The 24746-nt window shown below is 45.0% G+C and overlaps 1 protein-coding gene across 6 annotated transcripts in view; it reads left to right on the top strand.

Moving 5' to 3' along the window:
- Nucleotides 1-24746, top strand: part of PUM2 (pumilio RNA binding family member 2) — a 128968-nt gene that overhangs the window by 99490 nt on the left and 4732 nt on the right. For 3 of the 6 annotated variants that reach the window (XM_038751695.1, XM_038751697.1, XM_038751694.1), the window contains 7 exons: nucleotides 9513-9780; nucleotides 13838-13967; nucleotides 16376-16504; nucleotides 16973-17110; nucleotides 19187-19312; nucleotides 19611-19732; nucleotides 23563-23755. In XM_038751695.1, coding sequence (XP_038607623.1) covers nucleotides 9513-9780; nucleotides 13838-13967; nucleotides 16376-16504; nucleotides 16973-17110; nucleotides 19187-19312; nucleotides 19611-19732; nucleotides 23563-23755 — 1106 coding nt within the window. Of the gene's footprint in view, nucleotides 1-9512; nucleotides 9781-13837; nucleotides 13968-16375; nucleotides 16511-16972; nucleotides 17111-19186; nucleotides 19313-19610; nucleotides 19733-23562; nucleotides 23756-24746 lie in introns of all 6 variants that reach the window. The other 3 variants (XM_038751693.1, XM_038751696.1, XM_038751692.1) reach the window with 1 other exon arrangement.

The following is a 24746-nucleotide window of genomic DNA, read 5'->3' as shown; positions in this document are numbered from 1 at the left end:
GGGGACCCAGAACCGAACCTTGAGACCCCCATAAGTAGGGGGTGGGAGGCAGAGGAGGAGCCCGCAAAGGAGGCCAGGGAGAAAGGAGGAGAACCAGGAGAGGACAGAGTTAGTAAAACCAAGGTTGGATAACGCGTCCAGAAGGGGATGGTCCACGGTGTCGAAGGCAGCTGAGAGGTCGAGGAGGATTAGGATGCAAGAAGGAGATTATTGGTGACCTCTGAGAGAGCGGTTTCTGTGGCGTGAAGAGGACGGAAGCCAGATTGGAGGGGGTCAAGGAGAGAATTGGAAGAGGGGAATTGAGACAGCGGGGGTAGACAACTCGCTCAAGGATTTTGGAGAGTATGTTACCAACTTGGATTTACCAAGCGCTTATAGTCCAGTGCTCTGCACACAGTAAGCGCTCAATAAATACGATTGAATGAATGAATTAATGAGAGGAATGGTAGGAGGGAAATAGGGCGATACCTGGAGGGAGATGTGGGGTCAAGGGAGGATTTTTTTGAGATAGGGGAGACATGAGCACGTTTGAAAGCAGTGCGGAAGAAGCCATTGGACAGCCAAAGGTTGAAGATGGCCTTTAGGGAGGGAAGATAGAGAAGCAGCGTGGCTCAGTGGAAAGAGCGCGGGCTTTGGAGTCAGAGGTCATGGGTTCGAATCCCGGCTCTGCCACATGTCATGCCACATGTCTGTTGTGTGACCTTGGGCCAGTCACTTAACTTCTCTGAACCTCAGTTACCTCATCTGTAAAATGGGGATTAAGACTGTGAGCCCCATGTGGGACAACTTAAGCACCTTGTATCCCCCCCCAGCGCTTAGAACAGTGCTTTGCACATAGTAAGCGCTTAACAAATGCCATCATCATCATCATCGAGATGGGAGGGGGCGAGAGTTTTGATAAGGTGCAAAGGAAAGGGGGTCCGATGCACATGTGGAGGGGGTGGCTTTGGAGAGAGGCAGGAGATCTTCTAGACTGTGAGCCCGCTATTGGGAAGGGACCGTCTCTACATGTTGCCAACTTGGACTTCCCAAGCGCTTAGCCCAGTGCTCTGCACACAGTAAGCGCTCAATAAATACGATTGAATGAATGAATCTCTAGGGGAACTGCTGGAATGATGGGAGAATTGAAGAGGGAGGGACTGAGGAGAGGCGGGGGTTTTAGGGAGTTCACACCTGATGGCATCAATGGAGCCCTGACCCTTCTCCTGGTGGGCTGGAGCCAGCCGCCCCTCCTCGCCTCCAGCCCCTGGAAAAGATCCCGAGGAGAGGCTGCTTTTCCCTGTCGGCATTTGCGGGGTGGGGTGGGATCCGAAGAGGGTTGCCTATGATAGGTGTCCCCACAGCCCAGGAGGGTCCCATAGACAGCCAGCCTCAGAGGGTCCCGTGCCCTCACACTGGTCTCCCCAGGCCCAAAAAACCACTCAGGTCACCTTCATTCATTCATTCAATCATATTTATTGAGCGCTCACTGTGTGAAGACCACTGTACTAAGCGCTTGGGAAGTACAATCAATCAATCGTATTTAGTGCTCATTCATTCATCGTATTTATTGAGCACTTACTGTGGGCAGAGCACTGTACTAAGCGCTTGGGAAGCACAATCAATCAAACGTATTTATTGAGCACTTACTGTGGGCAGAGCACTGTACTAAGCGCTTGGGAAGTCCAAGTTGGCAACATCTAGAGACAGTCCCTACCCAACAGCGGGCTCACAGGCTAGAAGGGGGAGACAGACAACAAAACACATTAACAAAATAAAATAAATAGAATAAATATGTACAAATAAAATAGAGTAATAAATACGTACCTCCCACTCCGAACAGCCCACTTTTAGACTGTGAGCCCACTGTTGGGCAGGGACTGTCTCTATATGTTGCCAATTTGTACTTCCCAAGCGCTTAGCACAGTGCTCTGCACACAGTAAGCGCTCAATAAATACGATTGATGATGATCTCCGAGTTCCTGAGCAATAATTCCCAACTGGACTACCTGTTGGTGGGAGCCCTTGTCCCCTCCCTCTGTCGTCATTCATTCAATCACATTTATTGAGCTCTTACTGTGTGCAGAGCGCTGTACTAAGCGCTTGGAAAGTAAAATTCAGCAATAGAGACAATCCCTGCCCACAGTGGGCTTGAGAAGCAGCGTGGCTCAGTGGAAAGAGCCCGGGCTTGGGAGTCAGAGGTCATGGGTTCAAATCCTGGCTCCGCCACTTGTCAGCTGTGTGACTTTGAGCAAGTCACTTCCCTTCTCTGTGCCTCAGTTTCCTCATCTGTAAAATGGGGATTAAGACTGTGAGCCCCACAGGGGACAACCTGATCACCTTTTAGCCACCCCAGTGCTTAGAACAGTGCTTTGCCCATAGTAAGCGTTTAACAAATACCACCATTATTATATTACAGTCTAGAAGGGGGTACTCTTTGTACTCTCCCAAGCGCTTAGTACAGTGCTGTGCACACAGTAAGCTCTCAAAACATACGACTTATGATTGATTGATTCCGGTGGGCACTACCAAGCCACAGTTTTCCTCCGGAGCTCTGTTGTATTGTACTCTCCCAAGCGCTTAGTACAGTTCTCTGCCCATAGTAAGCGCTCAGTAAATGCCATTGATTGATTGAAACTGCTGGGAGCTACCAGGGTACAGAACAACTGCACATAATAGGAGAAGCAGCGTGGCTCAGTTGAAAGAGCCCGGGCTTGGGAGTCAGAGGTCATGGGTTCTAATCCCAGCTCTGCCACATGTCTGCTGGGTGACCTTGGGCAAGTCACTTAACTTCTCTGAGCCTCAGTTACCTCATCTGTAAAATGGGGATTAAGACTGTGAGCCCCAAGTGGGACTGATCACCTTGTATCCCCTTCCAGCTCTTAGAACAGTGCTTTGCACATAGCAAGCATAGTTTGGAAATTATGTTTAAGAAATTTATTATTATTATTATGATTACTGATGATGATGATGATGACTCTCTCCCATGCGGCTGCTGCCCAGCACAGCGGTGTTTAGACTTGTAGCAGATTGTCTTCTACTCGCTAGCCATTGCCCAAGCTAGGAACGGAATGGGTATGCCTCAGCTTGACTCTCCCTCTTGTAGTCAAGACTGGTAGAGTACTGGAAACTCTGAAACTGTTTAATTTTTCAGACTATCCCATGTCAACAAATTTCATATTTTTCCAGAGGTCCCGAAACTGATTCCAGTTTCAAGCGTATAAGTCTATAGGAAAGCGTCCTCAAAGACCCCAGTTCCTGAGATACCCCTGTTTTCGGGGACTATATTATGGTTGTATTGTGGAAGTAATGGTTTAGTTACAAAATCACTCTGGATTTCTGAAGCAAGTGTAACCAACAGTAGCAATGGAAGCAATGTGGCCTCATGGATAAAACACGGGCCTGGAAGCCAGAGGCATTGGGTTCTAATCCCGGCTCTGCCACTTGCCTGCTGTGTGACCTTGAGCAAGTCAGTTGACTTCTCTGTACCTCAGTTTCCTCGGCTGTGAAATGAGGATTCAAAACCTGCCCTCATCCCTACTTAGAGGCTGAACAGCGACTGTAGCTGACCTGATTAACTTCTATCTACTCCAGTGTTTAGAACAGTGCTTGACACATAGTAAGCGCTTAACAAATACCATAAAAGAAATTAAGATGTTTGGGAAATTTTTTCACTCATTCTATGCAGAATTGCATTAACCTCCATGTCTTTTTATATGTGATTGAATAAAATCATGAGAAACAGCACGTTCTGTGAGTCAGAAGGACCCGAGTTCTAATCCTGGCCCTGTCACTTGTCTGCTGTGTGACTTGGGACAAGTCACTTAACATCTCTGTGCCTTAGTTACCTCATCTGTAAAATGGGGATTAATACTGTGAGTCCTACGTGGGACACGGACTGTCCAACCTGATTAGGTTGTGTCTACCTCAGCTCTGGCACAAAGTAAGCTTTAACAAAATGTCATTAAAAAAAGATTGTGAGGAGACGTACTTGGTAAAGAAACATTGCTTTTATAGTTGAGTCTTACTTTGAATTGGAGGACTCACCACTTCTAAATAGTGCTTAGGTAATTGAGGCAGAAAATTAAGGCTCACAAGGTGCTTTTGCATCAAATATTCATGTAATGAGCAAGTCGTGGAATTATTGGCTTTCATTGCTTCTCTTTTTCATTGCATCTTTACTAGGTGACACCTGGACTGTAAGCTTGTTGTGGACAGGAAATGCGCTTGTCAACTATTTTATGTTGTATTCTCTCACACAGTAAGCACTCAGGAAATATGGCTGATTGATGTGCCCCATGGCTTTTATGTTCATATCTGTAACTTGTATTAATTCCTGCCTGCCCCTCTTGACTGTAAGGTCATCCTTAGACCCTTCTTCCCATCAATCCTACTTCAGAGGGCCCTGAAAGTTTGGAGAGGGACCAAACCCAATACTGGAGCAAAATTCTGGTCACAGAAGGCAGAGTCTCAATACAAATGATCCTTTTCTAGCTGTCTTCTCTTTCTCTTTCCTTTCTCTCTTCCCTATATCTACTTCTCCCCCGACATTCTCCAATGGGTTTCGCCTATTCCATGTGTCAACCCTTGGTAGCCCATGAACAAAATTTGGTACTCACTGAATAAGATGAGCTGTGGAATAGTGTGTGGTTTTCATCAATTGGAAGAATGCCTGTCTCCCTAGCATCAAATTGAGTGGACTAATGAGTTAATTATTATTTTAAAAAGACTTTTTAGAAAGATATTATTGTTCTTAAAATTTGCTTTTAGGTTTTGGTTGAAAGATCTCTTGTAACATGGAGAGGTGATCTAAGTTTTTGCTAGATTAATTCTCGGTACCTTCTCCTATTCTCTTGTCAGAGCAATTCCAGGTTTGGATTTGGGGACACAATGAGGATTCCATCTATTCTGTAGAGTTTTGCTTGGTTTTGTACGAAGTAATCTGTGCATGGGAAGCCTCAGATATTGCATTGTAACTCAGTTTGGGTATCCATTCAAAGAGCTCAATTTATAAAAGTAAATTTTTAAAATAAACTAAAAAATAGAGATAGATGACAACAGTGCTAATTGAATTTACTTTCCCCTTAGAAAGTAAAAAAAAAATTGTGCGTTATTATGCCTCTAAGTTGACCAAAAATTACAACTGATAAATAAGAAATCTATTTACATGATGAATGATCTCACAATAGTAAAAGATGTTGAATTAAAGTTTTAGGTGGACATGTGAGAGGAAGCAATAGTTGTGTGCGTAATGGTTGTGTGGAGTCAAGAGGAACCAAGTGGTTTGGTGATGCTGAAGTAAGAATAGCGGGGGATTAGGGGTGGAAAATGAGGTTAAGTAGAGAAGACCTGTAGATGAAGTGGGGTGAGCTGTGGCCTGCCGGATATAAAAGGGGAAAGGGTTTCAGGCAGAAAAGAGAGCGTAAGCAAAGGGATGGAGGTGAGAAGGAGGTACAGGGAGTAAGTTGGCTTCTGAAGAACAAAGCATACAAGCCTGCGGTGTAGTGGAAAACGAGCAGGGATAGAAGATTATAAACTCAGTGAGGGCAGGGATTGTGCCTACCAATTCTGTTTCTCTTGTTCTCTGCCAAGCACTTAGCACTTAGCATGAGAAGCAGCGTGGCTCAGGGGGAAAGAGCCCGGGCTTTGGAGTCAGAGGTCATGGGTTCAAATCCTGACTCCACCAATTGTCAGCTATGTGACTTTGGGCAAGTCACTTAACTTCTCTGTGCCTCAGTTACCTCATCTGTAAAATGGAGATTATGACTGTGAACCCCCTGTGGGACAACCTGATCACCTTGTAACCTCCCCAGCGCTTAGAACAGTGCTTTGCACATAGTAAGTGCTTAATAAATGCCATTATTATTATTATTATTATTACGATTATTAATGTGCTCTGTACCCAGGAAACACTCAGTAAATACCACTGATTGTGGGAGAGCGCTGAATCAGTACCTAAATGCAAATAGTAAAGAGTTTCTGCCTGTTGGGCAGAGGAATAGGCAACTATTGGAAATTTTGGAAGAGTAGGGAGACTCATGCTAAACAGACTAAAGATCCATTATCCGTGTAAATCTGCCGCTAATACTGAATTCAAATAGGTTTTAGTCACTCTAAGCCATTTAAAATGCCTCATAGGTGAGGAGGAGCAGAAGCTCATTTTATTTAAGGAGACAGCTGTACTTATAAAATAACGCAGAAGAAGCCTTGCTTATAATAAGACTTGAAAATGAAGGAGTAATAACCTTGGCAAGCAGCCTAGTGGATAGAGCATGGGCCTGGGACCTGGGTTCTAATCCCAGCTCCGCCTCCTGTCTGCTCTGTGACCTTGGGCAAGGCACCTAACTTGTCTGTGCCTCAGTTACCTCCTTTGTAAAATGGGGATTAAGACTGTTAGCCCCTTATGGGACATGACCAGTGTCCAGCCTGATTAGCTGGCTTCTACCCCAGTGCTTATTACAGTGCCTGACACTTAGTAAGCACTTAGCAAATACCATGATAAAACAAATTAAACAAATACACTCAGTTCCTCCGTAATAAGTGCTGTCACTACCTCTTTTGGCTAGAGTACAACAGCAGAATTAAACAGCATGCTTGTCAAGGAGCAGTGCAGCAGTGGAGGAGGGAACAGTTACATGCCTGCATTTAGTGCGAGACTGAGGGCTAATACTAGGATGTGAGTTTTCTTGATGGAGGATACTGTAAGAACCCAGCGCCCGCCTTAGAGAAAAGGTGGATATGCCCTATCAAAAGATAATTTTGTATCTTTCCTTTTAAGCAACAAACTGCAGTATTTAGATATGTGTACTACTCAAAATGCTGCACGGCTTTCTCCTACTGTAAAATTGCAATAACTTTTATGTTGTCACCCACACCTTCTCGTCATTCTCAATGAGTTTGAGGACAGTGACCCTTAGCTTCCCACCCAAGATGGGGACAGAGCCAGCTACTTCTAGGATGACAGCAGAGAAAACTTCATAAGGTGTAGACTCAGGCTCCTTAATAATAACAGTAGTATTTACGTGCTTACTCTGTGCTGAGCACTGTACTTGCGCACTGGGGTAGGAAGAAGCGTAACCTAGTGGAAAGTCCACAGTCCCAGGAGTCAAAAGGACCTGGATTTTAATTGCAGGTCCACCACTTAACTACTGTGTGACCATGGCCAAGTCACTCGTGTGCTTTAGTTCCCTTATCTGCAAAATGGGGATCCAAAACTAGTTCTCCCTCCTACTTGGACTGTGAGCCCCATGAGGGACTTGATTATCTTGTATCTACCCTAGCACTCAGCTCAGTGCTTGGCAGAGAGTAAGCACTTAACAAAAACCACAATTACTGTTGCTATTAATCGGGTCAGACATTCCACCTGGGGTTCACAGTCTTGGGGGAGGGAGAAGAGGTATTTAATCCCCATTTTGCAGATGAGGGAATTGAGGCACAGAGAAGTTAAGTGATGCACCGAGCATCACTAGGTTGGTAAGTGCAGAGCTGGGACTAGAACTCAGGTCTTCGGGCTTCCAGGCACATCATCATCATCATCAATCGTATTTATTGAGCGCTTACTGTGTGCAGAGCACTGTACTAAGCGCTTGGGAAGTACAAGTTGGCAACACATGTTCTTTGCACTGGACTACTTCTTCTTGAGGGCAGAGATTGGGTCTGCCAACTCTGTTGTACTGTACTTTCCCAAGCACTTTGTGCAGTGCTCTGCAAACAGTAAGCACCCAATAAATACCACTGATTGATCGACTTAGAGACAGTGTCTCTTGCTCTCAGTAAGTGAAGGGCAGTGTAGTGGCCTAGAAAGTTGCTTGGCAAATGGCTGTTGGGTGGAGGGACCTCAAATTGTAAGAGTGTGTAATCAAAACCCTCCAATGCTTTTTCTCTGTAGAATGATCAGTTTGGTCCCGCTTTCTTTGCATTCTCCCTATACACATATTGAGGTTCTTGGAATTGGTTTTACCCTATTGCGGCTTCACCTTCAATGAAAGTGGCAATTCGGAATAAATCCTAAAGATGAACCATTGACTGGGGTCAAGGAGAAAAGTGCAGCAAACCTTTCCATTAGAAATTGTCACAAATTGCCAGCTAGGAAGGTTGTTGTCCTCATGGATTCTTTTATAATCAAGACTGGGTCCTTAAATCAGTCCGTTGCAAAGAACTCACTTGGCTACCAAGGCAGATGTTTTCAAGGGCTATTTGTTCTGGCATGTCTTCTGCTTTTATTGTAATGATTCCAGTGCACTGCATCGGAGATGCTCAGTGCTGCTGCTGTTGATGATGATGATGGCTGATATTAATGGCTAATGCTGTATTACTTGTTCCAGTTGTCTTGGGTTTGCATAGTAGAATTGGTCTTTAATATGCCTTTTATCCCTGTTAATAATCTCAAGACTAAACCCACTTTTCCCGGCCAAGACCATGCATGCTCCTGTATTCCTGTTTCCAGCCAGAATTGATAGGAAGCTGCCAGGTTAATGTGACCAATTTTGCATGTGCTACGTATCATACCACCTCATCGCTGCTGACGCCTCGGGATAGATACTAACAATAGATTTTTGCATCACAAATTCTACTTAAGCATATAATCTAATGGGAATATATACCTTGCTCACAGATCCATTATTTGCAGTCTTATAAATTTTACTGTTTTAAAAGGACACTGTCAAGTACCCTTTTTTGCACTCTTCTTTATAATACCTTGTTGCTTGAAAATAACACTCCTTGTTTTTGTTTTTGATTCTCTTGGTTTTTCCATTTGCCAGCCTTTGAATTTCTGTTATGGAGAGAACCGAAATTAGCAAGTCAGTTATTTCAAAATGAGATATTGATTGCTGCTTCAGCTTAGTGTCGCAAATAGTAGTGTAGCTTAAGTGGTCAAATCAAAGATTAATTTTAAAATCTGGTCTCCTCATTTTTTAAATATAATTTGGCACCTAATGAATATTCGTCCAAGAGTTTGCTTGGAGATGTGAGCCAGCATTTCTTTTCTACATAAAATATTTTTGATTTTAGGAGATGATTTCTCAGAAGTATAGAATGAAATGCAATGTAACTCCATGTGTGTGATGTTTGTAAATAGATCTGAAGAACTGCAAGTCAACCCAAGTTAATTGCTTTAGCGTTTTAAGGGTCCTATGCATTTAGGCTAACTTGCATTTCTTAACGTAGAAAATTGGCTGCGGCTTCAGTGCCAAACCTTATGTAAGGTAATTTGCATTTCGAAACTGGATGTGGACAATAATATGTTACCGTAAAACTTCCCTGAGAATCTTCTTTGATTTAGCCAGCAGATAATCATTATAGGTGTGCAGATTTTCTCTGTACTTCTAGTAGGTTGGTTGTCTCATACTCTCAGTTCTGTTTTAACCATCCTGTCCCCCCTACCCCCAAGTTTTAGTCACGGATAAAGCTTCCAGTAGAAATAAAGGAGGAAAGCGTTTCTTTGAATGAGTGTATTCATGATCTTAGAAAACTTCAGGATATGAGTTTTCGTTTTTCAGAAACGTTTACTAATGAGACCTGCTTCGTTGCAGGAGGCCTGACAAATGGCAGCGGCCGCTATATCTCTGCAGCCCCGGGAGCGGAAGCAAAATATCGGAGTGCCTCCAGCACATCGAGTCTCTTTAGCTCCAGCAGCCAGCTCTTCCCTCCTTCTCGGCTTCGCTATAGTAGGTCCGATATCATGCCTTCTGGACGCAGTAGATTGCTGGAAGATTTCAGGAACAATCGCTTCCCAAACCTGCAGCTGAGAGATCTTGTTGGACACATCGTTGAATTTTCTCAAGATCAGCACGGTTCTAGGTGGGTAGTTGTTCACCATGACTTAGTCATGCCCACTTAAAGCGAGAACGTTGCGAATGTCATTTGAATCCTGGGTTGGAAATCCCTCTAAATCACCGTCTTGACTGTTACGTTCTCCACTTCTCCATTGGCGCAGCAGTTGAAGATAATCATTTTGAAGTCCTAAGAACCGTTAGCTCCCCTCAGGTCTGTCAAAACTGGGTGCCTGCAGGTGGATTAGCTAGTCCATAAAAAGTTTTTCTCTTCGTCTCCTTGTTTGGCTCATTGCACTTGCTAATGAGCTAGCATGTTCCCCATTTTGGTGTTTTGAGGCACAGTGAACTTAAAAGGAGTGAACTGGAAGACTATGGAATTGGGGCCACTGCTCTTAGACAAGTCCTCATTGATGGTTTGTCTTGCAGTGAAAAAGATGGCTGTTAAACTATCCTTCTTTGTAGTTTCTGGGGAGTGTTCTAATGGGCCCAAAACTTGACACTTTACTAAAAGTGCTTCACTTCTGGAACATATTCATTCATTCATTCAATCGTATTTATTGAGCACTTACTGTGTGCAGAGCCCTGTACTAAGTGCCTGGAAAGTAGTCTGGCAACAAGTTGAGACAATCCCTACCCAACAACGGGCTCACAGTCTAGAAGGCGGGGGAGACAGACAACAAAACAAGTAGACAGGCATCAATAGCATCAATATAAATAATTAAAATTCTAGATATATCCACATCATTAATAAAAAAAAAATATGTACATATATACACAAGTGCTGTGTGGGAGGGAGGGGGGTAGAGCAGAGGGAGGGAGTAGGGGCGATGGGGAGGGGAGGAGGACCAGAGAAAAAGCGGGGCTCAGTCTGGGAAGGCCTCTTGGAGGAGGTGAGCCTTCAGTAGGGCTTTGAATTGGGGAAGTGCGCTAGCTTGGCAGATGTGAGAAGGGAGGGCATTCCAAGCCAGGGGTCGGTGGCAGGACAGGCGAGAACGAGGTTACACACATACAAGGGGAGATTATGAAAGATTCCTTGTGAAGGACCTGAATGGCAGGTCGAGGAATAGGATGAGCAACCATTGAAGGGTGCTTTTCTCGCCTACACAAGACGGGGGGGCTACTGCTGCCCTGACGCCAGGCAATGGGAAGTTAAACACCGACTGAGCCAATGTACTTGCTTGCCTCCTTGGTCTACTGCCATTTTGGGGTAGGGCAACTCTACTGGCAGAGGCAGTAGTAGTACTGAACTCCTTGTCTTCCCTTCCGAACCCTGCCCTCTCCCTGACTTTCCCATCTCTGTTGACGGCACTACCATCCTTCCCGTCTCACAAGCCCGCAACTTCGGTCATCCTCGACTCCGCTATCATTCACCCCTCACATCCAAGCCGTCACCAAAACCTGCCAGTCTCAGCTCCGCAACATTGCCAAGATCTGCCCTTTCCTCTCCATCCAAACCGCTACCCTGCTCGTTCAAGCTCTCATCCTATCCCGTCTGGACTACTGCATCAGCCTTCTCTCTGATCTCCCATCCTCGTGTCTCTCCCCACTTCAATCCATACTTCATGCTGCTGCCCGGATTGTCTTTGTCCAGAAACGCTCTGGGCATGTTACTCCCCTCAAAAATCTCAAGTGTGTACCAATCAATCTGCACATCAGGCAGAAACTCCTCACCCTGGGCTTCAAGGCTGTCCATCACCTGGCCCCCTCCTACCTCACCTCCCTTCTTTCCTTCTCCAGCCCAGCCTGCACCCTCTGCTCCTCTGCCACTAATCTCCTCACCGTGCCTCGTTCTCGCCTGTCCCGCCATCGACCCCCGGCCCACGTCATCCCCCGGGCCTGGAGTGCCCCCAATCCTTCTGCCCATCCGCCAAGCTAGCTCTCTTCCTCCCTTCAAGGCCCTACTGCGAGCTCACCTCCTCCAGGAGGACTTCCCAGACTGAGCCTCTTCCTTCCTCTCCCCCTCGCCCCCCTCTCCATCCCCCTCATCTTACCTCTTTCCCTTCACCACAGCACCTGTATATATGTATCTATGTTTGTACACATTTATTACTCTATTTATTTATTTATTTACTTATTTATTTATTTATTTATTTATTTTACTTGTACATATCTATTCATTTTATTTTGTTAGTATGTTTGGCTTTGTTCTCTGTCTCCCCCTTTTAGACTGTGAGCCCACTGTTGGGTAGGGACTGTCTCTATATGTTGCCAACTTGTACTTACCAAGTGCTTAGTACAGTGCTCTGCACACAGTAAGTGCTCAATAAATACGATTGATTGATTGATAGTACAGTTGCCACTGGACTCCACAGGACGAGCACCTATGCCCAGCAGCTAATAGACTAGATCTTGGGCCCAGGGCCCTCTGGACAGCTCTTTAAAGTAAGGACAATGGAACTAGTCCGGGTTGTGGAGCTTCAAGCTATTAAAGATGCCACGGTGCCCGACAGCGCTGACAAAACGAGAGCTCTGCCCTCGACAGTAATACAACGCACAGCCAACTCGGAGCTAGATGGTCTGTGTGCTTGAAGGTGAGACTCGGAAAACTTTTACAGATAAATCTTGAATTTATGACACAGTCGGTTCCCGAACATTTCATCTTCAAGTCAGAGCATACACTGGAAGTGGTATCCCTATAGGAACAATGTTGTTAAGTGGGGAATTGGTTCGCAGCCTATGGCCGCGTACCGTTTTTACCAAGATGACCCAGAATGAGATCTCAATCCATTACAGACATTGCATAAGAGTGTGTGTGTGTGTTGTGTGGAATGTCAGACAGGGTAGCCAAATTTGATAGCGCAGTTAGTAAAGTGAATGTGTTGATCCTCCCGGGTGACTTTTCCTGACAGTCGGTAGCTCCAGTGCCTTCCCCATCAATCACATCTATTGAATGCCGTCAGAGTGCAGAGTTCTGTTCCTCATCCTCTATCCACTTCTACCCTTATTACCCATCTCCATCAGGTCTTCCCTAACTTCTGTATGCCCCCCCAAGCCTCTCAGTCCCATCCCCTGAACTCCTGAATTCCGTCGCCGTGTTCTCCCCACAGTTTCTACTCCTGCTTCTCCTACGGTATTCCAGTTCAATGTTTTTTAAACCTTTTTTCGTAGCTGGGGGGGCCCCTCCCCCTGCTGCAACCCTCCCACCCTGTGGAACCACCTACCACGGGAACTGGGCTCCATTGGATGGAAGAAGAGGCCAGGCAGGGTTGGGGGCGTATTCTCGGGGATGCAAGTGGGGAATTGGGTGGAGGATGGCAGCTGTCTTCTGGCTGTGAAACGGGTGCATTCAAATCATTGTTCTTACTGACCAGAGAAGAGGAAGGTGGGTGGGCCGTGGTGGCAGGGCAGAAGGTGACTTCTGGGCCACGTGAAGGGGGGGCACGGGTGCAGTTGGGGAGAAGAGGAGGTGAGCGTTTAAAGAGGGCCAGAGCAAAAGGGATATGGTTACCTGTAATGAGGGAGAGGCAATATGACCATTTTACCTCCAATGAAATAATGGATAGGTGCCCTAAAATCAACCACTCCATCATACTGATTAAGCACTTACTGTGTGTGCAGAGCACTGTGCCAAGCATTTGGGAGAGTACAGTGTAACAGATTTGATAGATAATGTTCTCTGTCCCCACAAGGAGCTTAAGTCATAAAGGTGAAACCGATGGAAAGCCCAAATGGTGTAACTTTAAAAGCAACGTATTGTTCATCATAACTCAAAAAACTTAGTTGCGGTGTGATTGTATTTTTTAAAAATCCACCAACCCCCACCCCCCCACAAAAAGTGTCATAGTAGTCGTGTAATGATTTAACGAGTATTTAATTTTTGAAAATTAAAGCTATGTTTGGACAAGGTTAACAAGCTTGGGCAATTTACCTTCATTTGATTTTCCTGAAACTTGATCACTCTTGCTTGTCTCTGTCTTTAAAAAAAATCCTAAAACTTCATAGAAAATTTCAAAGTAACTTTACCAGTAGATTTTATTTTACTGTTAGAACATAGCCACTGCTTGATCAAAATTAATGACTCACAACTGTTTATATTAACCCTTTTATTTATTTACATAAAACTGGCATTTCTCTTAACACAGATTTATACAGCAGAAGCTTGAACGAGCTACTCCAGCTGAGCGTCAGATGGTATTTAATGAAATTTTGCAGGCAGCCTATCAATTGATGACCGATGTTTTTGGGAACTATGTTATCCAGAAGTTTTTTGAGGTAAATACCCACATGCATGTTCACGTATACATAAAAAAGAGGCTCTGTGACCAAAAATTGGCTCTAATAATAATAATGATGATGGCATTTATTAAGCGCTTACTATGTGCAAAGCACTGTTCTATTTTGTTTTATTTTGTTAATATGTTTGGTTTTGTTCTCTGTCTCCCCCTTCTAGACTGTGAGCCCACTGTTGGGTAGGGACTGTCTTTATATGTTGCCAACTTGTACTTCCCAAGTGCTTAGTACAGTGCTCTGCACACAGTAAGCGCTCAATAAATACGATTGATTGATTCTAAGCCCTGGCACACAGTAAGCGCTCAATAAGTACGATTGAATGAATGAATGGATTTCATCATTAGTTTCCAAGAGCGGGGGATAGGGGAATATCGGTACCATTCTTTTCATCAGACTGACATCCAGGAAGCCAAGAAACTGGAGGCTGGGGTACAGAAGCAATTGCCTCTTTTAGCGGCCAGTTCTAAGAACAACAAAAATTGTGGTATTTGAGCAATTGCTGTTTGCTAAGCACTGTACCAAGCGCTGAGTTACATGCAAGATTGTCAGGTCCGACTCAGTCCCTGTCCCTCATGGGATATGTAGTCTGAGTACAGGGGAGAACGGGCAGTAAATCCCTACTTTACAGAGGAGGAAACTGAGGCACACAGAAGGTAAGTGAATTGGCCAAGATCACCCAAGCAGGCCGGTGGTGGATCTGGGATTAGAACCCAGGTCCTTTTGACACCTAGGCTCTTATGTTTGGAAGTAAAAGTAAATCTCCTAACAAGACTATCCTCAATCATCCCCACTAGCCTTTCAGACCTTTCAGGTTGACTTTCAAATTGCACCTCATGAATGTGGTGTAAACTCAAATCCAAATATATTTGTACTTCACTCTGCTGCCTGGATCATTTTTCTACAAGAACATTCAGGACATGTCACCCCGCTCCTCAGAAAACTCCAGTGGTTGCCCATCCATCTCTGCATCATCATCAATTGTATTTATTGAGCGCTTACTATGTGCAGAGCACTGTACTAAGCGCTTGGGAAGTACAAATTGGCAACATATAGAGACAGTCCCTACCCAACAGTGGGCTCACGGTCTAAAAGAGTGGGCTCACACACAAAAACTCCTCACCATAGACTTTAGAGCACTCCACCACTTGCCCGCTCCTATCTCACCTCTCCCCTTCCACAACCCAGTCCTCACACTTTGCTCCTCTAGTGCTAACCTTCTTACTGTGCCTCCATTCATTCATTCATTGTTATATTTATTGAACGCTTACTGTGTGCAGAGCACTGTACTAAGTGCTTGGGAAACACAAATTGGCAACATATAGAGACGGTCCCTACCCAACAATGGACTCACAGTCTAGAAGGGGTGACAGACAACGAAACAAAACAAGGAGGTGTCAATACCACCAGAATGAATAAAATTATAGCCATACAGACATCATGAATAAAATAAATATAGTAAATATGTACAAATAAAATAAGAATAATAAATATGTACAAATATATACAAGTGCTGTGGGGAGGGCAGAGGGAGGGGGTGATGGGGAGAAGGAGAGGAGAAAAGGGCTCAATCTGGGAAGACCTCCTGGAGGAGGTGATCTCAATCTCACCTGTGTCGACCTCCAGCCCAAGTCCTGCCTCTGGCCAGGAATGCCCTCCTCCCTCAAATCTTACACAGACAATTACTCTCCCCCTCCTCCCCAACCCTTCCTCCCACCCCCTTAAAGCTTTGTGAGCCCACTGTTGGGTAGGGACTGTCTCTATATGTCGCCAACTTGTACTTCCCAAGCGCTTAGTACAGTGCTCTGCACACAGTAAGCGCTCAATAAATACGATTGATGATGATGATGATGAAGGCACATCTCCACGTAGAGGCCTTCCCAGACTAAGCCCTACTTTTCCTCAACTCCCATTCCCTTGTGTCGCCCTGACTGGCTCCCTTTTTTCTTCCCCGCTCCCAGCCCCACAACACTTATGTACGTATCTGTAATTTTAATTTTTTTTGTATTGATGTCTGCATCCCCCACTCTAGACTGTAAGCCCATTGTTGGCAGGGACTGTGACTGTTTATTGCTGTATTGTACTCTCCCAAACGCTTAGTACAGTGCTCTGCACGCAGTAAATGCTCAATAAATACGATTGAAGGAGTGAATGAACTTGAAAGTCTGTGTGAATTGCTAAATTTGGAGCAGGGAAAGTAGCTTTGATAAAAATCAATCATCCAGTGGAAGTTGAGCAGTTAACTGTGCACTGAGTATGGTACTTAGCATTTGGGAGAGTACAATACGACAAAGTTGGTAGACACACTAGGGATAGGGAATAAAAATAATTCACTACTCTGGCAAGTTGAATCAGCAGAGTCACTTTTAACCAAAGCTTTATTTTCTTAACAGTTTGGGAGCCTGGATCAGAAATTAGCTTTAGCCACCCGCATACGTGGTCATGTCCTTCCACTAGCTTTACAGATGTATGGCTGTCGTGTTATTCAGAAAGCCCTGGAATCTATTTCGCCTGACCAGCAGGTAATTGTAAGTTATAACAATACTTTTTGCATTTCGTTTTCTAAGAAGTCTGCATTTCAGATTTCTCCTTTTTCTGCTCAATGCTACGTCTCAAAATTACTTTTACTATGTAGTGAATATTAAATATTTTTCGCCAGAGTGAAAAATCTACTGGGTTTTTAAAAATACATTAAATATCTGAAATTTCGCAATTCAGAATTGGATTATAATTTCAGCACTAGTAATTTGGCACTGATTGATACTAACTGAATGAGATTGTTATAAAAGGGCTATCAATAGCTACCTCTAAATGTATCAGAGCCAAAAAATGGGGTGAAATAGCTTATTTGTGAAGTTTTAATTTGGAGTAAGCAGGGTTCTCTGATACCTAAGCGTTGTAAAAATTGTAGTTTTATTTATGATTTGTTTTTCACATCATCTTGTTGGCTGTTGAAACCAAAATCCAAGTGTGTACTTTGCCTTCTTCAGAACGAAATGGTAAAAGAACTGGATGGCCATGTTCTTAAATGTGTGAAAGATCAAAATGGAAACCATGTGGTACAAAAATGCATCGAGTGTGTCCAACCCCAGTCACTGCAGTTCATTATCGATGCTTTCAAAGGACAGGTAATATTTATGTTGTTGTTCTTCCTTTTTCTAGGAATGGCGATGGAACTAACACATTGTTTTCCGTAGGGCGTTGGAAACATCAACTACCAAATCCCCTGACTTTGACAAAGCCTCCTCTGTCTCTGGCTTTGTACCTCAGCAACTGGCCTTCAAAACTCTAAGCATTTTCAAAGCAGTTTATGCTGTGCTTTGTTAAACAATCCCCGCTGAAGCTCCAGGTGGGAGGGGGAGAAAAGGAAAGAAGTAATTTTAATGTCTGCCCGCTCTCCCCTTTCCAGAGTTTGAAATCTGTCCTGAAACAATTACTGGCAACCGGAGTCATAGAAAGATTACGTTGTGACTTGAATGCTTTTTAGACCTTATTTTCTGAAGGGAAAATTGTTTCCAAAGGCCCTCTTGACAGGTTGGATTTCCCTTGGACCCGTTGAACGGGGCACCCGAAACAATTTTCCCTCTCCTTATTGTTTCCCGGGCACCTTGCTGCCTGAATTTGCCAGCTCTGAGATTCGGAATTGGGAGGGATGAGGGGTGGTAGAGAAGGGAGGTCTGGTTAAGACCCCTTGGGCTGGGCTTCCTGGGGCTTTCTCCTCTTCATTAGCCAATGGAAGTCAATTGTATTCAGCACCTACGGTGTGCGGAGCACTGTACTAAGCGCCTGGGAGAGTGCAAGAGAAGTCAAAGGGAAGGGAAAGCTGCGTGGTTAAGTGAATAGAGTGCAAGCCTAGGAGCCAGAGGGACCCAGGACCTGGGTTCTAATCCCGGCTCCACCACATATCTGCTGGGTGACTTTGGGCAAGTCACTTCTCTTGGCCTCAGTTACCTCATGTACAAAATGGGGATTAAGAGTATGAACCCCATATGGGACAGGGACGGTGCCCAACCTGATTTGCTTGTATCTACCCCAGTGCTTGGCACATACTAAGTGCTGAACCAGTACCATAATTATTAAGTGAACAAAGAAGCCATGACCTGGTCCCTGCTGGATGAATGATATCCTGAAGGGCAGCAGCTTTAGATGTGAGCACGCACCGGATCACCAGGCATGTGCCCCGATGCCATGTTTTTGTCCATAAGACATGGTACAGTGCAGCCCATGAGATAGACAGCCGCTAACAGAAGAAGTGTGGCTAGGTGGATTGATCATGGTCTGGGGAGTCAGAGGGACCTGGGTTCTAATCCCGGCTCCGTCACTTGTCTGCTCTGCGACCTTGAGCAAGTCGCTTCACTTCTGCGCCTCCGTTGCCTCATCTGTAAAATGGTACTGCAATCCCAGTGTGGGACAGGGACTGTGTCCAACCTGATTAGTTTGTATCGTAGTACAGTACCTGGCAATCGATCAATCGTATTTATTGAGCGCTTACTGTGTGCAGAGCACTGTACTAAGCGCTTGGGAAGCACAAGTTGGCAACATATAGAGACAGTCCCTACCCAACAGTGGGCTCACAGTCTAAAAGGGGGAGACAGAGAACAAAACCAAATATACTAACAAAATAAAATAAATAGAATAGATATGCACAAGCAAAATAAATAAATAGAGTAATAAGTATGTACAATCATATATACATATACAGGTGCAAAGTAAGCACTTAACAAATGCCATTAAAAAGTAAATCTGCTATTCAGAGGAGCTTGTCCTTCTTTGTTGCCACATTTCAGGCACATCAGCATGCAGTATTTGCAAATTATTCATTCCAAACATTCTCAGGGCAACTTGGAGCATCTAATAATAATAATAATAATGGCATTTATTAAGCATTTACTATGTGCAAAGCACTGTTCTAAGCGCTGGGGAGGTTACAAGGTGATCAGGTTGTCCCATGTGGGGCTCACAGTCTTAATCCCCATTTTACAGATGAGGTAACAGGCCCAGAGAAGTTAAGTGATTCGCCCAAAGTCACACAGGTGACATTTGGCGGAGTGGGGTTTTGAACCCACGACCTCTGACTCCAAAGCCCGGGCTCTTTCCACTGAGCCATTCTGCTTCTCTAGCCTCTGGGCTTTAAAAATGGATAAATGAGCTTTAATGGTAGTGGGGTGAAGTTTCTATATAACTTTGTAATCCTGCCATTTAAGGTCTTCGTGCTCTCAACACATCCTTATGGCTGCAGAGTAATTCAGCGTATTCTGGAACACTGTACCGCTGAGCAGACATTACCCATCTTGGAGGAATTACATCAGCACACAGAACAGTTGGTGCAGGTAAGTGTCGTTGAGTGCTGGAAACTTCCTCTCCCATGACATCCTCTCAAACACAGAACTTTGGAAAATAGATTTCGTTCCTTCTGAATTGCAAATCACTGAACACTATTAGTGTGATCCACATTGTGGCAAATGATGGTTTAATACTGGAATGAAGGCCTGGTTTCAAATCCTGCTTTCACCTCTGGTCGTCGGACAAAATGAATCAGACCCATTTTTTTACAAAAAAGTGCCCCCATTTTCAACAACTGTTGTGGATTTTTTGTGTGATGGAAAATAATAAGAAATGTCTTTGTAGGATCAGTATGGCAATTATGTTATTCAGCATGTGCTGGAACACGGTCGTCCTGAAGATAAGAGCAAGATTGTTTCCGAAATAAGAGGAAAAGTTCTAGCCCTCAGTCAACACAAATTTGCCAGGTAATGCAGTACTTTCTTTCACCTATTCATTCATTCAGTCGTATTTATTGAGCACTTACTGTGTGCAGAGCACTGTACTGAGCACCTGGGAAGCACAGTTCACCAATAAAGGGACTATCCCTGCCCACACCAGGCTTACAATTTAGAACAGGGGAGACAGACATCAGAACAAGTGAACAGGCATCAATATAAATAAATAGAATTGTAGATATGTACATATATACACAGGTGCTGCAGGGTGGGGAGAGGAGGGGTAGAGCAAAAGGAGCGAGTCGAGGCAATGCAGAGGGGAGGGGGAGCTGAGGGAAAGGGCTTAGTTTGGGAAGCCCTCTTGGAGGAGGTGAGCCTTCAGTAGAACTTTGAAGGGGGTAGTGTGAGTGTTTGGATTTGAGGACAGGGGTAGGATGGGGGCAAGAGGTCGATGGCAGGGCAGGTGAGAACGAGGCCCAGTAAGTAGGTTAGCGACAGAGGAGCAGTGTGTGCGGGCTGGGATGTAGAAGGAGAGAAGGGAGGTGAGGTAGGAGGGGGCAAAGTGATGGAGAGCCTTGAAGCCACTAGTGAGGAGTTTTTGTTCGATACGAGGTTGATAGGCAACCACTGGACATTTTTGAGGGGGGTGATGACATGCCCTGGACTTTTCTGTTGAAAGATAATTCGGGCAGCAGAATGAAGTATGGACTGAAGTGGTGAGAGACAGGAGGTTGGGAGGTCAGAAAGGAGGCTGATGTAGTAATCCAGTCGGGATAGGATGAGTGATTGTACTACCTTGGTAGTGGTTTGGATGGAGAGGAAAGGGCAGATATCGGCGATGCTGTGAAGGTGAGACCAGCTGTCTTTGGTGACGGGTTGAATATGTGGGGTGAATGACAGAGCGGAGTCAAGGATTCATGCATTCATTCATTCAGTTGTATTTATTAAGCGCTTACTGTGTGCAGAGCACTGTACTAAGCACTTGGGAAGTACAAGTCGGCAACATACAGAAACAGTCCCTACCCAACAATAGGCTCACAGTCTAGAAGGGGGAGACAGACAACAAAACATGTAGACAGGAGTCAAAATCGTCAGAACAAATAGAATTATAGCTATATGCACATCATTAACAAAATAAGTAGATTAGTAAATATGTACAAGTAAGAGTAATAAATCTGTACAAATATATACAAGTGCTTTGGGGAGGGGAAGGAGGTAGGGCAGAGGGGGTGATGGGGAGGAGAGGAAAAAGGGGGCTCAGTCTTGCGAGGCCTCCTGGAGGAGGTGAGCTCTCAGTAGGGCTTTGAAGGGAGGAAGAGAGCTAGCTTGGCTGATGTGTGGAGGGAGGGCATTCCAGGCCAGGGGGAGGACGTGGGCTGGGGGTCGACAGTGGGATAGGTGAGAACGAGGCACAGTGAGGAGGTTAGCGGCAGAGGAGCGGAGGGTGCGGGCTGGGCTGTAGAAGGAGAGAAGGGTGGTGAGGTAGGAGGAGGCGAGGTGATGGACAGCCTTGAAGCCAAGAGTGAGGAGTTTTGGCTGGTTCGTAGGTCGACAGGCAGTCACTGGAGATTTTTGAGGAGGGGAGTAACGTGCCCAGAGCATTTCTGTACAAAGATAATCCGGGCAGAATAGTGAAGCGGAGAGAGACCAGAGGATGGGAGATCAGAGAGGAGGCTGATGCAGTAGTCCAGTCGGGATAGGATGAGAGATGGGACCAGCATGGTAGCGGTTTGGATGGAGAGGAAAGGACAGATCTTGGTGATGTTGTGGAGGTGAGACCGGCAAGCTTTGATGACGGATTGGATGTGTGGGGTGAAAGAGCACGGAGTTGAGGATGACACCAAGGTTGCAGGCTTGTGAGACGGGAAGGATGGTTGACACCAAGGTTGCGGGCTTGTGAGACGGGAAAGATGGTTGTGCCGTCCACAGTGATGGAAAAGTCAGGGAGAGGACAGGGTTTGGGAGGGAAGATATGGAGCTCTGTCTTGGACATGTTAACTTTTAGGTGGCGGGAGGACATCCAAGTAGAGATGTCCTGAAGGCAGGAGGAGTTGCAAATCTGGAGGGAGAGAGAACAGGAGTAGAGATATGGATTTGGGTGTCATCTGTATAGAGATGATAGTTGAAGCTGTAAGAGCGAATGAGTTCTCCAAGGGAGTGAGTGTAGATGGAGTGTAGAGTTCCCTACAAACGGTAAGTCAATATTTTGGCGATTTCTGTCTTTATGTGAGTCAGAGTGAAGTAATATGGAAACTATGGACATTAACCCCTTGGTAAGTGGCAGTCTCTTACCTGTAGGTTGCTTTTTAAATAAAGCATTCTAATTAACATCATTGTCACCGTCAACCCATATTTGAATATCCGTTGATCCAATAAGCCTGTGAAAAGGCAATATAGGCAAGACTTGTTTTTGTAAGCCCCTCAGGCATTGTCTCTTAGATTTTTAAAAAAGCTTTCAAGAATTTACCAGTCTAACTTCAATGGTCCCTTCTCCTGTTCACTCCCCTGGCATTCCACCTTGACTTTTCCTCATATAGAAGTAGGGTGAAGGACGCAACTTTGACTCCAGAAAAGGCGGGGCAAGAAGAGTGAAAGTAAGCAAGGTGAAGCCCAAGTTCCCAGAGTTACCCACCACCATTGCCGGCTCTCGTGTGTGTGTGTGTGTGTGTGTGTGTGTGTGTGTGTGTGTGTGCGCGCGCACACACACACACACACACACACACAGAGCTTTTGGTCAGAACCCTCATTCCCCCCCTTTTCCTCCCCTCTCCCTGCCCTTAGATCATGGCAGGGAGCAAAAAGGACAAACCTTCGGAGGTGTTGCTGCAAGAAACACTTGTAACGAGACTCCTGTGACCAAGGAAGGCCGAGAAGGAAGAAAGTGGATTCTAGAGGGAGGGGCCGCAGCAGCTTTGGGGATGAAATTCTTTGGCTGAACACACTGGTCAATGGAATCTCTAACTAGGCCAAGCAAATATCTGGGGATTGCCCACTCTGGACAAAAATGAATATCCCTCCTCAATGTCTGTCCCGGGAATCCTGACTCCAGACTGCATTTCAACCTTTCCCGCTGTCCCCGTCCTCCCTCGCTCTGTCTCCTGAAAAGCTCTGGAAAAAACCAAGGCCTCATATATAGAGGAAAAGATCAAGTGTCTTGACCTTGCTCAGCATTTTCACAAGAGGATAAAATTTGGAATGTGATGCGCCTTTTTAGTTTCAACCTTATCTAGAAATTGTGCCCCTGCCATCTGAAGTGTGCTCACCACCAGTTCAGCTTCTTGTCTACCCTCATGTACCTAACTCTCAGATTTCTTCCAAAGAAGTTTCAGTCTGTTGTCCACCTGTAGCAGAATGCTTTACACACTCTGTGTTACTGTCCTGTAGAGAATCCCTTATAGCTGAAAAGCCACAAAGTAACGACCAGTTCAGTAAGGCTGACTGACCACGCACATTCGCGTATATGTATTTCCCCCATATACCAAACTCGTGTTGTGGCAAGAATGTTCCCTCCTCCTTCCATCATGTTCTATCCAAATCTGTACTGAGAAGGTATTTTCAAAGAACTGACTATAGTTCCATGATCAAACAGCTCTGGTCTAGGTAGTTCAACTCAGCACCTATTGGAATTGCTGTCTCCAGTGAGAGTGAAGAGGCAGGTATCGGGAGAGCATGGTATCCAGCAGCTTGAGTCCAAGGAACTTTTTCCTGCAAACATGAAATGTCCCGTGTGACCACAGGCAATAGAAATCACTCTGCATTTAAAAAAGCACACAGTAGATGCTCAGTAAATGCTGTTGGTGATGGGAATAGCTTAAACAGACACGAACAATTTCTCATTGCGTATTGTATGTTGTTTTCAGCAACGTGGTAGAGAAATGCGTCACTCATGCGTCCCGTGCTGAAAGAGCTTTGCTTATCGATGAGGTTTGCTGTCAGAGTGATGGCCCACACAGTGCCTTATACACCATGATGAAGGACCAGTATGCCAACTATGTGGTTCAGAAGATGATTGACATGGCTGAACCTGCCCAGAGAAAGATAATAATGCACAAGGTACTGTGTTGGGAACTTGAGTGTTTTGAATGCAGTGTTGCTTTATTATTTTTTTTTTTAGGTAGATGAAAATTTCGAAAATAACTTCTTTTTCTCATTCATTCATTCATTCATTCAGTCCTATTTATTGAGCGCTTACTGTGTGCAGAGCACTGTACCAAGCGCTTGGGAAGTACAGGTCGGCAACATATAGAGACCGTCCCTACCCAACAACGGGCTCACAGTCCAGAAGGGGAAGACAGGCAACAAAGCAAAACATGTAGACAAGTGTCAAAACCGTCAGAATGAATATAATTGTAGCTATATGCACATCATTAACAAAATAGAGTAATAAATATGTACAAGTAAAATAAATAGAGTAATAAATCTGTACAAATATGTACAAGTGCTGGGGGGAGGGGAAGGAGGTAGGGCAGATTGTGGGGTTGGGGAGGAGAGGAAAAAAGGGCATGGTGCTGGAGAGTGAGTCTTTGTATTCATTTTTTTATAGTATTTGCTAAGCGCTTGCCATATACCAGGCACTAAGCTAAGTGCTGGGTAGGTACAAGCTAATCATCTTGGACTCAGTCCATCATCATCATCATCAATCGTATTTATTGAGCGCTTACTGTGTGCAGAGCACTGTACTAAGCGCTTGGGAAGTACAAATTGGCAACATATAGACCACATGGGGCGCATAGTCTTTATCCCCATTTTACAGATGAGGAAACTGATGCCCAGAGAAATAATATTAATAATAATAATAATGATGGCATTTGTTAAGTGCTTACTATGTGCAAAGCACTGTTCTAAGCACTGGGGGGGAATACAAGATGATCAGGTTGTCGTATGTGGGGCTCACAGTCTTAATCCCCATTTTACAGATAAGGTAACTGAGGCTCAGAGAAGTTAAGTGACTTGCCCAAGGTCACACAGCAGACGTGGCAGAGCTGGGATTAGAACCCATGACCTCTGACTCGCAAGCCCGGGCTCTTTCCACTGAGCCATGCTG

The sequence above is a fragment of the Tachyglossus aculeatus genome, chromosome 9, assembly GCF_015852505.1.
Source record: "Tachyglossus aculeatus isolate mTacAcu1 chromosome 9, mTacAcu1.pri, whole genome shotgun sequence".
Lineage (NCBI taxonomy): Eukaryota > Metazoa > Chordata > Mammalia > Monotremata > Tachyglossidae > Tachyglossus > Tachyglossus aculeatus.
This window is presented reverse-complemented; position numbering and strand designations above follow the sequence as displayed.